The sequence below is a fragment of the Miniopterus schreibersii genome, assembly GCF_964146895.1.
Source record: "Miniopterus schreibersii genome assembly, chromosome: 2".
In the NCBI taxonomy this organism is placed as follows: domain Eukaryota; kingdom Metazoa; phylum Chordata; class Mammalia; order Chiroptera; family Miniopteridae; genus Miniopterus; species Miniopterus schreibersii.
This window is the reverse complement of record NC_138102.1, coordinates 82,572,463-82,590,875: the sequence shown is the minus strand read 5'-3', so window position 1 is coordinate 82,590,875 and position 18,413 is coordinate 82,572,463. Positions and strand designations below refer to the sequence as shown.

At 35.0% G+C, this 18,413-nt stretch overlaps 1 protein-coding gene across 1 annotated transcript in view; it reads right to left on the bottom strand.

Annotated features, from left to right (window-relative positions):
- MIPEP (mitochondrial intermediate peptidase) overlaps nt 1–18,413 on the bottom strand; it is a 182,471-nt gene that overhangs the window by 97,449 nt on the left and 66,609 nt on the right. Inside the window, exons 13-14 of the mRNA XM_081127366.1 lie at nt 16,802–17,006; nt 14,270–14,379 (exon numbers count right to left, since the gene is read on the bottom strand). Coding sequence (XP_080983492.1) covers nt 14,270–14,379; nt 16,802–17,006 — 315 coding nt within the window. The remainder of the gene's footprint in view (nt 1–14,269; nt 14,380–16,801; nt 17,007–18,413) is intronic.

The window sequence follows — 18,413 nt, the reverse complement described above, 5'->3', positions numbered from 1 at the left end:
ATCTTGTTTTATTTATGGCCATTTAGAAAATTTATTATGGTAGAAACTGCATAAATATTAAAAGTTAAGATAGTTTCTGATACAAATCCTTGTTATGGTAATAATTCAACCCTTCCTGAAGTAAAGAACTCCTACCATTGATATCCCTTGGGAACATGTTGGACCTAATGATATAAACTGGCTGACACATGGTCATCCAAAACAAGTAAAGGCTTCAGTGGCAGAAAGCCAAGCCTAAAGCTGCTCAGGACACAAGTCAGCAGCTTCAATTTTGCAGCTTGATCCCATACCACCCCAAGCACTAACTTTCTGCACATGTCTATAATGGGAAAACAACTGAATTCAGCATGTCTCAACTAATCTGTTTTGCTAGTAACCATAATCCAGATGGCATATAATCAATGTAATGAAAACGCTGTCTAGAGACAAAATCTCAAATCTAAATCCATAGGAAATAACATTATTTTTCACTTATTTGATTTTTAATGTTGTTTTCTAAAAACTAAGATAATATGAAAGAACCCTTAGAAATGCTTACATATTATCACAAACTCACCAATGGCTCAAAGAAGAAGTATTTTGAGTACTGTAGGGTTCAACATTGAACATTTTAATGTGTGAAAGAGGTTCAACTTCCACTTTTGTTTTTAAAAATTTCCAATACCATGTTTATAGTTTGCATATATTCTTAAATTTGATCGCTAAAATTTTTGAGGTAAGTAAGTATGAAGGTATTATTTTCAGTTTTTGCTAGTTAAAATTTTTTCAACATGGTAGGAAATAGCTATACTTCTTATACAGTATGTCTCACAAAGCAACAGACTATTTCCATGGTGTTCTTTTTAGAAAAATTCTAGTGCTTTCATTTCAGAACTCTTCTGTGCTGCGTCATTATAAGATTTAGTTTGTTGCCTTAGTATGTGAAAGTCAGCCCAAGGCTAAAATTGCTTAAGATACATTTCCAAGGAGACATACAGACTTGTAATAAATCTTCCCCTGTCATTCTCTTCCAGGAGATATGAATAAGGACTGGAGGTAAAAATTATAGTATAACTAGGACTAGATTAGTTTTGGCACGTTTAAGTTGTTTTGAAACTTCTCTTATTTTCAATTTTAATGCTTCTCAATTAAGTCTAGACAAGATCTTTGAACTAGAAGGTAGAGATAGGTCAGACCTTGGCCCCGGCAGAGATAGGTCAGACCTTGGCCCCACCATCACACTCAGATGACCTCAGATCAGTCACTGAACTTGTCTGAGACTTCTCTGCTCTTTTATATAAAATTAAAATTTTAGAAATTAAAATATATTAAAAGAAATATATTTAATTAAAAGAAAACACCCACAATTTAGAATATTGGTTTTAGTAAGTCTGACAGACCGTCAAGGAAATTCTGATGTGAAATTAATAGATCTCCTAATACATCACTAATAGAAACTAATAGATAACCCTCGTGTTACTACTGTGTAACCTTTGGCATATTACTTAACCTAACTCAGTTTCTATAAAGTGTGAATAACTATGTACCTACTGCATACATTATTAGATGAAACTAAACTATATAAATGATAAATGTTAATTTCTATTATTTATTATTTAAAAAATATTTTGTGAGAAAGATAACTACAGCAATAAACACTTTAGTGTGGTAACTAATGGATACAATTATACAAAAAAAGTAGGCAATCTCAAAAATACAGTGATTATATTTGGTGATTAGTAATGTAAAGTTTGAAAAATTAAAAAAATATACTTTGAGACAAAACATTCTGAAGATTGAGAGTATAATACATGTTCATCAGGAAGATATAACTGACTACATGTTTATGCATATAAACATTTTCAAAATATACAGAGCAAAATGGATAGAATATTTATAGGGTAGTAAAAATTCAGTTGACCCTTGAACAACATGGCATTAGGGGCACCAACTCCTGCAGAGTCCAAAATTTGCATATAACTTTTGACTCCCCCAAAACTTAACTACTGTCAGGCTTACTGTTGACTGGAACCCTGACCAATAATATAAACAGTCTGTATATGTATTATGTACTATATTCTTATATTAAAGTAAACTACAGAAAAGAAAATTTTATTAAAATACTAAGGAAAAGAAAGTACATTTATAGTACTGTACATGTTTGTTTAAAAAATGCATATAAATGGAGACGTGGTTCAAAGGTCAATTGTATTTGGTATGAGATCATAATGATGGATACATGTCATTGTACAATTGTCCAAACTCATAGCACATACAACCCCAAGAGTGAACTGTAGTATAAACTATGGACTGTGGGTGATAATGACATGTTATGTAGATTCATCAATTTTAACAAATGTACCATTCTGTTGGGGGCTGTTGATAATGGAGGAGGGTACACATGTGTGGGGGCAGGGGTTATATGGGAAATCTCTGTAGTTCTCCTCAATTTTTCTGTGAACCTAAAACTGCTCTAAATAAATAAAGCCTTAATAATTAAAAAAAAAAAAAGAATAAGAAAAAAAGATATATCTACCATCCTGGAGAAAGATTTTCACTTCTCAATTATTGCTAGGTGAAAAAAATTGGTTGTATATCAAAAATATAAACAATACAATTAAAAGACTGACTTAACAGAGTTATATGAAAACTCAAACCAATTAGAAAATATATAATGTACTCAAGCACAAAAAGAACATTTCTAAAAACTTTTGACACAGTAAACCATAAAATAAATATCAACAACCTGCAAAGAATCAATACCAGTTAGACTAATTTGATATCAGTTACAGAAAGATAAATAACTCCCCTGCAAAGGTTTAAAAATTTTAAACTAGACTTTTAACAATTAGTTAATCAAAGACAAAATTACAATGGAAATTAGTAACAACAGAAATATTTTGTATTAAAATCACAGCATGCAGCCAAAGCAGTGCATCACACAATCTAAAATTATAGCATTAAAATTTAAATGCATAGGCCCTGATCACGTAGCTCAGTTGGTTTAAGTGCAGTCCAGATATGCCAAGGATGCAGATTCGATCCCAGGTCAGGGCACATATAAGAAACAACCAATGAATGCATAACTAAGTGGAACAACAAATCACTATTTCTCTCTCTCTCTCTACCCCTCCCACCCACTCCTCTTTCTCTCTAAACTCAAAAATAATAAACTTTTTCAAATGTTTAAAATTTAAATGCCTATGTTATATAAGAGTGAAACTTAATTGCCTAAGTGTCTACCTTAAGAAATTGGGGAGAAGAAAACAAACAGAAATAGAAAAATAAGAGAAGAATAATAAAAACAGAAACTAATGAACTAAAACAAACAAAATAGAAAGGATAAAGTTAACATTAGTTTGCTGAAAATACTAAAAAGACAGACAAATTTCTGCCAAGATTAATAGAGAAATAATTAAAGAATGATACTAGGAATGAAAAGGACACAAATACACACTTAGCAGAATTTGAGAGATAAAAGAATGCTATAAATAACTTTATGCCAATAAACCTGAAAACCTGGATTCAAAGGATAAATTTCTAGAAAATTACAATTTAGCAAAGCTTACTTAATTAGAAAAGAAAGCCCCCAAACTCCTATGATTAAGGAATCAGTCTTTTAAAATATTTTCCCACAAAGAAAATAATAGACTCTGAATGGTTTTATAGATGAATTCTGACAAAGTTTCAAGAAACAGATTATTATAATTTTATAAAAATGCTTGTAAGGAAAAGAAAAAGAAAGAGCACTCAACAACTCATTTTATGAAATGGTATATATTTAATACAGACACCAGCAAAGAACAAGAAGACCAAGAAAAATCACAAGTCCATCTCTCTCACAAACACAGATGCAAAATCCTCTATATACAAAATATTAGCAAACTGAAGCCAGAACTGTATTAAAAGATAAGAAGTTAGAACCAAGGTTGCTTAATTCTAGAATGCAAAGGTTGCTTAATATTTAACATGAACATTCACTACATTACGAGATCAAAAGAACAACCCAATTACCTTAAAGATACATTTAAAAAATCTGATAAATTGTAATACCTATTAATAATTAAACAAAAAAATTAGCAAACTAGAAATGGAAAGGAATTTCCTTTTCCTGAGATCTCTACCAAATCTACAACAAACATCTTTCTTTATAATAAAACAGCAGAGACATTTCCTCTAAAATCAAAATAAAGGCAAATAATGCCCATATCACAGCTTGTATTCACCTGTTCTGGAGGTTCTAGTAAGTTGAGTAGTGCAAGAAAAAAAGAATAAAAAGACTATATAAATTGAAAAGGAGAAATGAAACCATCATTATTTGAAGTAGAATTAACTATCTAATTAAAATATATTAAAAATTCTATAGACAAGTTATGAGAACTAATGAGAAAGTTTAGCAAGGCTGATGAAAATCAAATCTATATACAAAAATGAATAAACTGTACTCTTAAACACCAGCAACAAACAATTATAAAATATCACTTTAAAAAAATATACTATTTACAATATTTGTCTAAAAGGTAAGGCACCTAGAGCTAAGTCTAACAAAAGTTGAACAAGACCCTTAGGAAGAAAATGTAGTAACTTTATTAAAACGTTTTTAAAAAGACTTAACAAATGGAAAGGTATATCATATTCATGGATTGAAAGAGTCAATATTCAAAGATATCAATTCTCCCCAAATTGATTGATGGATTTAAATGTAATCTCAATTAAACTCTTATCAGAATTTTTTTAAAAATATTAAGTTGGTTCTAAAATATACATGAAAGAATACAAAAGCCCAAGAATAGATAAGAAATTTTTGAAGCACAAATAGAGGAAAACTTAAAAAAGCTATAGTAATTAAGGACAGCATGGTACTGGTATAAGGACAAATAACTTAAACAATAGAATAACAGAAATCCCATGGACAGATTATTGCATATAATAGGTACTGGGTATAAGATAGATCACTGGAGAAAGGATAAATAGTACTGGGACAATTGGTTAACCATAGGAAGAAAGGAAATTGAATTTCTGCCTTATACCACATACAAAGAGAATTTTCAACTTGATTAAAAACCTAAAGATTAAGGAAAAACATTAAAACCTTTAGAAGAAAACAGAATATCTTTATGACTTTTAGGGAAACAAAGGCAAATAAAATATAAAAAAATATTAACTATAAAGAAAAGATTGTTAAATTCAACAATATGAAAATGAAGGACTTAAATTCATCAACAGGTAACTATAAGAAAGCAAAAAGATGAGCCATAACCTGAAAGAAGATATATGCCTAACAAAAGATTACTTTGCCAACAAATCAAGAATACTGAGAAAGCAATAAGAAAAAGGTAAACTACCAGAAAGGAAAATGGACATAAGATAAATAGTCACTTGACAGAAAAGAAAACAAAACCACACAATAAAAACATAAAAAGATAGTCAACTTTAAAAGTAATCAGGGAATGTGTCTGCCAGTTAAGGCCACCAGAGGATTCCATTTCATAACCATAAAATAGGCAAAATTAACACTTCCAACAATATCAAATGTTGGTGAGGATGTGATGCAATGGAAACCACTCTTGAGAAGTAAGCACAAATATTTTGAAAAACAACTCGGCATTATCTTGTAAACTTAGACATGCATGCCTTACAAACCCAGCAATTCCAATCTTACACATGAAATATAAGGTGAAAAGTACAAAAACGTTCATAGAATTGTGTGAATTAGCAAAACCCTAGAAGAACCCATGTGCACAATGACAAGAGAAGGGGTACACAACTTATGGAATACTATACTGAATTGAAAGTAAACACTCTACAGCTATATGCACCACTGATAAGTTAGGCACAGAATGACTGGAAAAAGCAAATCACAGTAGTTTAGTAACAGTATAATACCATTTTGTGAAGCTCAAAAGCAAAACTAAACACCATATTGCTTAGGAGTAAATAATTTATGTGGTAAAAACTATTTTTAAGCAAACAAATTAATGAGAATTCAGGACTGTCCTCACTTCTGGAGAAGAGGATAGAAATGGTAATGTTTTACTTTTTAAGTTGGATGGTGGTTCCACAGTTTTGCATTTACAAATAGCATTTTGCAACATTAAATACTAAAGAAAAAGATTATTACTTTCAAAGGCATCTCCTTTCTAATCATTTATGAAAGTTCCCCTCCACTGTTCCTAGTAATATTTTTTCTGGAATGACATAGAACAAATACACTTTCTTTCTTTACAAGGTATCCTTCAAATATTATATGAGACTGGTTTTTTTTATCTAGTCTTACACAATTCTTAATATGAAGTGGTTTCCAATTTGATACCATGATACATGAACATTTACTACATTAATGAGATCAAAAGAACCCAATTACCTTAAAAGATGCATTAAAAAAATCTGATAAATTGTGATACCTATTAATAATTAAACAAAAATTTGGCAAACTAGAAATAGGGAGTCGCTCCTCAAAATGTTCTCTAGTTCATCAATGTCACTATAAACTGTGGCATTCCTCATTGAACAAAATAGTTCCTATACATTGAAAAACACTTGGGTTGGCAGCCCTGCTCCATACAATGTACAAAGAGGGTATTGTGGGAAAAGGTGGGAACAATGCACATATGTATGGAAGAGGAAAGGAGGTTGGAAATTATTAGTAGAAAATTCTGGATGAAAGGGTATGTTATAGGCAGATGCTGCTAAAGGAAAATAGGATCATGTGATATGTGATAGAGTAAGAAATACATACTTGGTCTTCATCCCTGGTTCCTAGCACAGAGCTTCTGAAACCCTTGGAATTTTCTCAGTGGTAGGGATAAGAGTATGTATGTCTTTTGTTATTCATAATAAACCCCTTTCAATCACATCTGAGTTTCTGCTATTGAGGTGTCTCCTGGAGGATGGGGGCTGTTTGCCAAACAAAGGAACTACTTGATTAGAAGGCTGACACTTTCAGCGCTATCCTTAACCTGACATCCAGAAAGGGGGGAGGGTCTAGAGATTGACTTGATCACTGGATAATAATTTACTCAATCGTGCCTATGTAATGAAGCCTCCATAAAAACCCTAAACAAGGGGGTTCAGAGAGCTTCCTGGTTGGTGAACAGGTGGAGGTGCTAGGACAGTAGCCTGCCTAGAGACAGCATGGAAGTTCTGTGCCTCTTCCTGAGTTGTATCTTTTTCAAATAATCTGGTAATCTAGCAAGTAATTGTTTTCTTGAGTTCTAACAGTCATTCTTTCAAATGACTAAATCTGAGGAGGGGGTCGTGGGAACCTCCAATTTATAGCAGTCACAAGCACAGGTGAAAACCTGGACTTGCAATTGGCATCCGAAGTAGAGGGCCAGGGAAGCAGCCTGGAACTGAGCCCTTAACCTGTGGGGCCTGTGCTGACTGACAGCAGTTAGTGTTAGAATTAAGACTGTAGGACACCCAGTTGGTGTGTCCGCCAAGAACTGGAGAATTGGTTGGTGTGGGAACCCCCCCCACATTTAGTATTAGAAGGGTTAGTAAAGGAAACAGGAGGGGTTTTTTTAGGTGGATAATCAAGTAACAGGTCCACACAGGAGTCTGGCTAACTCCATTCACAGAGCTACATAGCGTTACAGAGTTTTTGAAAAAATGCAATGTAAAGGAGATGGGCAAGAACTTCAGAAATGTAAAACTTGTGAATAGATAAAAAATCTAGGGCAGAGAAAAAAAGATCCTGCTTCCTTGAGGAATCAGTATCAAGGTAGTGAGAGAAGGAAGAGAAAAACTCTGGGAACTCCAAATAATCAGGGAAGTCAGAGACAGCCTAGCTTCCCCATGGGTATGTTTAGGGATGGAGGTCAGGGGTACAGGCTTTAGACTGCATAAAGGAAGTGCTTAGCATTTTCAACTTCTGTATAGTAGCTAAGACTATCTTATTTCCTTCAATACAAGAACTCAGTAATTGTTTTTTTTAAAAGTACCTGTGATTTTATAATAGATGTGGGAAGGGGCACATTATACCATTAAATATAAGTAGATAGCTAACAAGAGACCTCAGCGTCAGATTTAGAAAAATATTTTAAAAATTTGTATCATCTGCTAAACTTAACTCATAATGAACCAAAGACCTAAACATAAGACTTAAAACCATAAAACTCTTAGAAAAAACGCAGAGGAAAAGATTCATGAAATTGGCTTGGCACTGATTTCTTGGGTGTGAAATACCAAAAGCACAGACAATAAAATAAAAACATAAATTTGACTGTATTAAAATAAAAAATTTCTGCGTATCAAAGGATACTATCAAACAGAGTGAAAAAGCAACCCACAGAATGGGAAAAAAATATTTTCAAATAATATATCTGATAAGGAATTAATATCAAGAATATATAAGGAACTACCACTCAACAACCTAAAAAGAGAAAAGCCAATTAAAAACTGGGTCAAGGATTTGAATTGACATTTCTTTTCTTCTTATCCTCACCCAATGGTTGGTGTTTTTTTTTTGGTCTTTTTTAAATTTATTTTAGAGAGAGGAAAGGGGGGAGAGAGAAAGAGAAACAACGATCATCTGTGCCCTGACCGGGAATTGAACCCGCAACCTTTTGCTGTACAGAATGACACTCCAACCAGCTGAACCAACCAGCCATGGCTGAATTGACATTTCTTTAAAAAAGATTTACAAATGGTCAATAAATACATAAAAAGATGCTCAACATCACTATTCATTAGGCAATTAGAAATTGAAACACCATGAGATACACCGCCACCTCACACCAATTAGGATGGCTACAATAAAAAAAAATCAGAAAATAACAAATGATGGTGAGGATGTGGGCATGTAAAATGATGTAGCCACTGTGGAGAACAGTATGGTGTTTGCTAAAAAAAATTAAAATGGGATTACTACATTATCCAGCAATCCCACTTTTGGTTATACAGGCAAAAGCACTGAAAACATGGACTCCAACAGATATTTGTACAATCATGTTCATAGCAACATTAATGCACAATAGCCAAGAGGTGGAAGCAACCTAAGTGTCTATCACCAGATGAGTGGATAAACACAATATGGCATATACATACAATGGACTATTTAGCTTTAAAAAGGAAGGAAATTCTGACACATTATAACAGAGATCAACCTTAAAAGCATGATGCTAAGTGAAATAAGCCAGTCACAAGGGACTAATATTATATAATTCCACTCATGTGAAGTATCTACAGTAGTCAAATTCATAGAGATAGAAAACACAAAGGTGGTTGCCAGTGGCTGGGAAAGGGGGCAAATGGGGCATTAGTGTTTAATGGGGACAGAGTTTCAGTTTTACAAGATGAAAAGAGTTCTGTGGATAAGTGGTGGTTATGGGAACACAATAAGAATGTACTTAATACCACTGAATGATACACTTAAAAGTGGTTAAGATAGTAAATTTTAAGCTAGGTGTATTTTACCACAAGTTTTTAGTTGCATCTTAGAATGTTTAAGGAAGGACAAAAATTATGCTTCTAGAAATGTAGGGTACCCTAACAGACAATTTTATGCTTACTGGGAGCAATTGGAAAGGGGTGTTAATAGTTAAAAATAAAATGGAATATGCATTTCTAAAACTGTCACTTAAAACAGAGTCAGAAGGCTATTAAGGAAGTGGGGCCTATGCACATCTTGTGCCTCAGTTCTCAGAGCTGCTAATAAGTTGCTAACCTGTTGCTAACTCAGCTGGTTGAGTCATAAATGTCCAAGAAGAACTGCTGAGTGGACTTGACCTCCTCCTTGCAGTTTTAGTCCACCTAATTTGCATATTAGAACTAACCAATACATTATTCTAGCCAGCAATCCTTCATTTGTATTAAAGAATTACACTCTGTAATTTTTGCCTCTATAAACACTACCTCTCTGTTCTTTCCTGAGCAGAGCTGGCTACCTGAACATGCATATCCCAGACTGCAATAGTTTTGCTCAAATAAATGCCTTTTGCTCTTTATTACAGCCTGAACCTCTTCTTTGGTTAACAGGGGTTAGGCTGAAGGCCGAACCAATTAGCACCGAGAAGAGAGACAATAACCTTTAGTTTCTTAGACACCATAGGTCCCCTAATGCAACCTAAGACTGACTGAGATTTGTGGGAAACTCCATCTGACTGTTGTTTCATGCTAAGGTTAGTATATGTCAAAAAACACACACAAAAACCTGAGATTTTTTCACATGAACTGCTACCCAGTCTGTACTCCTATACTTGTTATTGATTTTAAGATTAATTTAGAATAAATTCTGTTTCAGCTTTGATGTTGTAGCTTGTCAAGACAGTTATGAATCTCAAGTGAGCACCTCTGGTATTTGTTATCTCTGACAGCTAGATGACACCTGCAAATCTGACAAGCATACTTCTAATTCCTCCACCACAGGAATTCATTGGCTATGCTATGCTCTAGTTCAGATAAAATACTTGTAGGCATTAATAAGTCACCAATATATTCTCCTTACTCTAAAAGCTGTCTGGAATATACCACAGGATGGTTAAAAAACAAAAAACAAAAAACAAACCAAAAACCTTTCCTGATATGTAGAAGGATAGGAAAGGAAGCATAAAAATGCTATCTTATTCTTCGTATGGGCTTTAACGTAGCTTATTTACAAAGACTTGAATTTAAGGGAATTAGCCCCTTGTCCTTAAGGCTAGAACTGCCCTTAAAATGAAAACATCAAGTGACTTGGTATCTTAATTAGCAACAAGAAGAGGCAAGCCCCTGTGAAACTCTAGGCATTACACATCTCTTGCCTTCTGGCACTCTTTCCATTCTCCTAGGAATCACAAAATTATTTTAAATTATTTAGAGACTGTCTGCAAGTCCCATTAGCTCACTGGATATGTCTTCTGAGTCTGGAACATGAATTAATGCAAAGCAGTTTACTCCTTTCTTACTATCTCATCAGGTTTGAAGGATATTTTTGGACTTACTGTTTTCTTGAAATTATCTTGTTCAAAAATGATTCTTCTTACTGAAGAATTTAGAAATAAAATAGGAATTTTTTTTTTTTTTTGGAACATCACGTCACGCTTCATCCCCCTAGCCTCTCTTTGCTCTTCTGACTGCTCTGGAAATATACATTTCAAAAACTGACCTTAGTATTGTGGTAAATTTATGTACAAGATTTAACTTTCTGTTTGAAATATTACTCTGAGAGGCTTGTGGTACTCTTTTGCAGTCACCTTTACCTATGTGTGTACTACTCATAGCTTGTGCTCAGATCTTTTAAAAATCTAAGCTCCGGGGACAGCTCCTTTACTGGTGATGATGAAGGTTTCTTTAGATGCCTCCTGCTTTTCTTTAATGGGCAATTTTTAACCTTTCTGTGCTTCGAAAATCATCTCCACACATCTGCAGTGACCATCTGACTTTGAATTTCAGACTTGTACTACTCACAACTTCATGAACAACAACGATGACCATCAATATATCAAAAAAAAGAACTGTCTTTCCCAACTTCACACTTGGCCCTCTTCCAGAATTCTCTGTTCATGGAACCTTCATCTTGAACTCCTCCTGAACTCCCTTCTCCCTCTTATCTAACTTATCCAAGTCCTTCCAAGTAAGTTTCAAAAAGTCCTTAAATTCTGCTTCTTCTAGCCAACACTGTCAGTGCCTTAGTTCTGGCCCTTTTTATTGCTTGACTACATGCTTGCATGCCTTTACTTAAGCCCTACTAAGGACTGAGCAAAGGCCAAAAGATCAAAGGTGGGATCCAGGGAAGCTGATGGCCAAAAGCTAGTGAGAAAATGGGTTGGGACAGAGTTATATGACAGCTGTTGGCCAGAAGGAGTTAAACACAACTCCCAAGGGGAAAAGTGACAGCAAAGCCCAGTATAAATATACTAAGAAACATCACTCCAGCCACAAAAGGTAGTCTAGTAAATGAGCTGGGATTAAAAGGTGAGTGGGGGCAAGAGGAGTGCAGAGATTGGGAGCAAATTCTAAAAACAAGAACATGCCAGTGTCTTTTTTCTGTCTCTCCCTCTCTTCCTCCTTCTTCTGCCCTTGCCATACCCAGCATCTTGCCAATGTCTGGGATTATCCATACTGCTGTGTGGGCTCTTCCTTCTGGCTGGAATAACCTTGTCCTTAGCTCTGCCCTAGTTCCCCTAAGATTTAAGGCCATTTTGTCTCACTTACTTTTGGCTGTTTCTTGGGTGCTGAGTACCGTGCCTGGTACATAATAAAAACTCAATAAATATTTTTTGACTTAAGGATCTATATATGTCCATACTGTTTCCTCAATAAATACTTTTTATGAGATGGATGAGGGCTGCTAAGAGCTAACTGGCAAACTGCCCCCTTTACGCATCTTTTCAAGACCTAGTTCCTCCAGCCCTTCCTATATGAAGCTGTTAGGGGCAGAGATGTTGACCATGCTCTGTTAACCATGATTATAAAAGGGGGGAGGGCACCTAGTAGGAAAAGGACCATAGTTGTTTAATGATTATTCACCTTACTAACTATAGGTATGAGGTTTTTCTTACAGACCCTGGAAAACTGGAGGATGTGCTGCAAAAGGAAAAACAGAGCTGAAAAAAGATGAGACACCTTGGGGCCTGGATGGGCCCATTTGCTCAGAAAAGAAAATGCATTTTGAGAACAGACAAAGGACAGGATGGGCTGTGCCTGCAGCCTGAACCCCCTCAGGGAGTTTACCTCAGGAATGCTAACCATTCACAGGTCCTAGGACCTGGGAACTGGGTTTTAACACCATTGAAACCTACCTACCTTGTTATCAGACTTCAAGATCCTGGAAGGAGACACAGGGACCACAGACCCTGCAGCCATCCTCCCACTCCCGCCCCCTTCTCCCTTGCATGTAGCCCTATATAACCAGCCATGTAATAAGGAAAGGGCAGAGCAGATTTTATGTGGACAAATCCACTGCTCTCCCATTTGCTGGCAAAAATGAAGTAAATGCTCAAATGATTCAACATTGTCTCTGCTTAATTGGCTAAAGTAGCAACAGGCAGCCTGGACCCATTGTGTCCGGTTTCAAAGTCTCTTCCAATGTTCTCAGCTGAGCTCTCCTTTATGGTCCAACACACTGTGCATGTAGCTCTGCTTCAACATGCCTCTAGCTCTACTACCCTTGAGGATGGGCAGGGGAGCAGTTACAAAAGGAGTAATTTAATTAGGTCTTCCTAATCATTCCCAAATCCCAAAATGTGGAGCCATGGATGGATTATGCTATTATTTGATGGGTTATGTGCATCTGTGATATTGGCTCAGTCTACATATTCCAGAGTAATTCTTTGCAGGTCAATAGACAGCTAATTAGACCACAAATATTTCAATTTTGTCATCCAATAACAAACAGATTATGATAAAGAGTAACTCAGATTAATTTTCTATAAACTCACCATTATTCTATAGTTGACAATAATGGTTAGATAAAAGCCAGTTGAAAAAAATAGTTGATTTGGGCCCTTCTCTTTCTAATTCCATTCATTTCTTCATTTAATTTCTTTTAGTGGTTTTTATGTACTAGGCATGATTCTAAATGCTAACGATTTCAAAGATGAATATAATTTTACACTTGAACTCAGTGAGGGGGAAATCACTAGCTAATATAGTATTTTATAATCAAAGTTCTGAGAGTAGGGAAAGAATATATTTTCCAAAGTATGTGTGGACAGTAAACTGTACAACGTTGATAGTTATACTTACAGCAAACTTACTGTAAGGTATTTCTCATTTTAATCCTACTTTACAGAATTTTAAAATATTTAAGATTACAGTGCAGTACTTAAATCTAAAACTAAACGAATTTGCAGACTTATCAGTATATAGACTAAACATACAGGGAAAATATGGCAGTATAGTTCCGTTTTATGAAACACCATACAAATTCAGATCAAGAGAACAAATATTCAAAAGCATGAAGGAAAGAAGAAAGAGAAAAGCTTTTTTTGAAGTGAGACAGGCTTGAAGGCCTCTTCTAATAAAGAGCTAGTTTCTATCTCTGGGAAACAGGAATAAAGTGCTTTCCTCAGGAAATGGCCACCAGGACTAAATGGGATATTACCTGGCATATAACTAAGGGCAGCTATTTGTCAATACATTATATGCTATGACTTTGGTTCTGTAGGCTAGCCCCCTACTCCCACCCTCCCAAAAAGGAAAAGGGAATCAGAAAAACAATAACAACAACAATAAAACGGTAGAAGGATTCTGGAACTGAGAGAGGGTAACAGAATTCTGAAAAAGCATTGAGTTGAACATTATCCAGCAGGTCATAAATGCTGACAACCACAACTCAAAGGACTGTATTACAAATTAATTTCTCTACCTGTCCTGTTTGATAATGTCTGGCAAACTGGTTAACCACTCGATAGTCATTTGCAAAGTACTCCATCAGAATAGAAGGAACCTCAGCAAAATCAGTGGGGCATCTGGTCCCTAAAACAGGGGAAAAAAGTTGGCAAGAATTAAATCAACACATTTATCTTTCTTTTTATGTATTCTTTTAAAATTTTTATTTGTAAGTCTGATGAACTATGATAAGTTTTAATTCATTAAATCAATACTTCTATAAAATTATTGCACATATTTGCAGAAAAGCTTATTATAATCCTATATCTTTTCCTGTATATCAAAAGTAAAACAAAATATTTGCACAGCTGGATAAAACACCTTGTAAAGCAGTGACTCAAACCCTCTATAAACAAGCCTGTCTTCAGCTATGCTGGGCTATACATGAAAAGCAAATTAAAACATCGACATTTAATATAGCATTTGTCCACCACCAAATGCTTTTATCCTTCATTTTTTTAAAAAAGAACTTCATTTTATCCATTGCTTGCTTCTTGTAACAAAGTCAATCTTCAATGCAGAAAAGCAGTATTTTAAACTCAAAATTAGTTAAAGCAACAAATCGTTTAACAACTTTTTTTGGTGACATTTTATGATACTTTCTGGCCCATCTACAATCTTTTCAAATACAGTCAAACCTGGTTTCTTGAACAGAATGTCCCCCATCTTGAACATTTCAGTTCCTGAGCAAGTTGTTCACAGAAAAAATATCTTGGTTGTGCAACCAAACTTCCCTTTTCAACCTGACAACCCTTTCATGCAGATACCTCAGCAGGACAAAAAGCTTCTCTCAGGCAACAAACAAAGGAGAAAATGCTTTTGTTGCTGAAGAAATAGAGGATTAGCACAACTTTAATACATAAAGAGGCCATCAAAAGTGCAAATGTTGCTAAGAGTGTGAAAAAAATAATGATCACAGGCTAATGAAGAGAAAAACTGTTGTTGATTTGGATGAAGGAAAAACAGTTAGCCAGTGCATTTTGGAGGCAGTGACATATGAACAAGCAAAGATGCTGCATTTTTTGGGTAGTTTTAAATACTTTAATTTGTCTTAAAGATCGTTTAATTTTATTTACACAGAATTACATTTTTAATACTTATTTTGTAAATTCTCTAGAATAAAAATATTCCTATATTTATTATTTTGATTGATGCAGCATTCATTTATTCCTGTTAAGATGATGCATTTTGAACTGAAAGACACCCCTGGAACGAGTGCTGAAAGTGATTCCTTTAAGGCTAGAAGGGGGTGGTTCTGTACTGTAGACAAGTACAGTATATAAGAAAGGTTAAAACAGGGAATCATTTGAAGGTCTGGAAATAATTAATTCAATTTATATTATTTCTAATGGGAAAAAATGATTTGGTTTTTGAACAAATCGCTTTTCAAACAGCCTTCCAGAACAAATTAAGTTTGAGAACCAAGGTTCCACGGTATCTTCTCCTCCCCCCAAATACTGTACGTATAAAGTTAGCTAATAAAAACTGAATATGAACAATTTACCAGGTGGTCTAGGCTGACCAGTCTAGGTTGACCATATATGATAGTGAGCATAAGAATTAGAGATGAGACAAGTGTTAGGATTGTAGGGCAATATAATTCTTAAAGGCCATTTGTAAGCTTCCCGCCACAAGAGAACAAAGACCAGGAAGACTTGATGGACACCAGGAATCGGACCATATAAGGAATTAAAACTGTCCTAAAACACCTGATCACACCTCCACATTCCATCCGCCCACCAACCCAGCCCCAAGACCCACTGAGGACAAGAGCTTCCCACCAGTGATTGCATATACGGATGAGAACCCAGCTCCTGGGGACTGCCATCATCAACCCAATATCCCCTTGGCTCAGTGCTGTGCAGCCCTTCCCTTTGGATATCCCACCCCCCACCCCCTTTCCTTAAATAAACTCAGTTTTTCTTTATTCACCGCCTGAGATGGCTAGTTAGCCTCCCTGCATACCATGATGTTAGCCTTTCAACAACTAAGAGGACAGTCTATAGTATCATCAAATATGGCCACAGACCAGCATGAAAAACTATAATTTTATGCAGGGGGAAAGTATAAGAAAAATAAAAAGTTATTTATCATACTTTTTCAACTTGTTTTTACATGTTTTCTAACTAATTTTGGATAAAAAGAGGCAACATTCATTCACTTACCCTGTGCTAGGTTCTAAGGAGATATATATATTTATTCGCATGCACAAAGAGCCACAAACTCAAATTTCATAAAGAACAGTACAAAAAGTAAAATGGTACAAGCTCAAAAGACAGACAACTAAGATTAATTCCTGTGAGAAATGTTAGCAAGGAGGCAAAAAAAATGTAAGAGGATTGGGTTGCACAACAATTAAGAAGAAAAGATGAGGCAATATGTTGATAAATAACCGCGGGGCAATATTAAATGATCAGTTTTCCTAAATAAAAAACTTTTTTTCCTATTTATAATAAAATGTAAGTTTTTAAAGATTGTATTAAATAAAAGTCCCCTCTTCGTGGCTCACCAGTGACATGTTGGTAACGAGTACGTCCCAGCATAGAATGCATTGCATGTCCCATTTCATGGAAAAGATTTTCCATCATTCCAGGAGTTAATAAAGTTGGTAAATTTCTTGAGGAATGGGGAAGATTCAGCATAAGAACTACAACTGGGAGTTGATAGTTTCCATCTTCCTTTAATCTTCCTCCACGGATTGTAAAATGGCAATCCTTAAAGAATCAGAAAACACAATAGAAGAAAGTATTAGGTAGTCTAAGGAGTAAAATAATGAACTTAGACCAAAAATTATACCAAAATGTGTTCTGAGTTCAAATTTTAACTTAATTCTATTCTTATTCTATTTAGTTACAGACACAAAATTTTCTCAACTCTTTTTATTTTCTAAAATTTTTTTTAAACACCAATAATACAATGAGCTTATGTTAATTCAAAAATATGTACTGAGCTGATGCTGTACCATATGTTGGAAATACTATCATTACAGAGCTTAGATCCATGTGCTCGAGATGTTCACAAGCAAACAGATCCATGTGCTCGAGATGTTCACAAGCAAACAGGAAGTGACAGACATCTAGCTACTAAGGGAAGGTACACTAATATTTACTGAGCTCTTTCAATGAACTAGGAGACACTGTCCATACCAATTGCCTTTATCACGTGAAAGTGATAAGCTCTAAACCCACACAAAGTAAAGGATCTGAAATAACGTTTCTGTAACAGGCTGAGATTCACTAACACTTTATCACTGTTCTTCACAATAACCCTATGAAGCAAGAATCTCATCTTTCAGATAAGAAAACTGAAATTGAGTCTTGGAAATGTTGTCATGTATCCAAGGACACTCAGCTAGGTTTGCTGCATCATAGATCTGAACCCAGGTGAATTAAGAGACAGAGTTCTTAATCACTAACCTAGACTCTCTACAAGGCATTCAAGCAGAGGAAGAGCAAGGGAATCAGTGTCTGATGACCTAGAGTCTGGTCCCACCTTCCTCATCTACCAGCCAAATCATCTTGGAAATTGGTTTGCCTCTATGAGCTTCATCTCCACCCTGTCAAATCCCAGAGTAGTTGCCCAGATTTCATAAGCTCACATCTATTAAAATGCTCTGAAATTGTGAATCACTATTCAAATATAAGGTACCACTATTTCTGCTATAGTTTATAGCCTGAACTCTTAACATTTCTCATCAAATTGACTGAAACGGATGGAAATGATTTACCTACCAGTACACAGTTAAAGTAAAAGAATTAAACTCATGTATTTCATATAAGAAGTGAACTGGTGGTTGATAAGGTTTCCAAAAAAAGATATACCAGTTCCCTCTTACACTCGGTTTCACTTTCCATGATTTCAGTTAATTGGCTGACAACCATGGTCCAAATATATTAAGTGAAAGATTCCAGAAATAAACCACTCATAAGTTTTAAATTGCATGCTGTTCTGAGTAACATGATGAATTGTTCACTGTCCTGCTCCATTCCTCCAAGAATGTGAGTCATCCCTTGTCTGGCATATCCATACTGTATACACTACCCACCCGTTAGTCACTTAGTAGCTATCTCAGTTATCAGATCAGTTATCAAATGAAAGAGACTACATTCACTTAAGTTTTA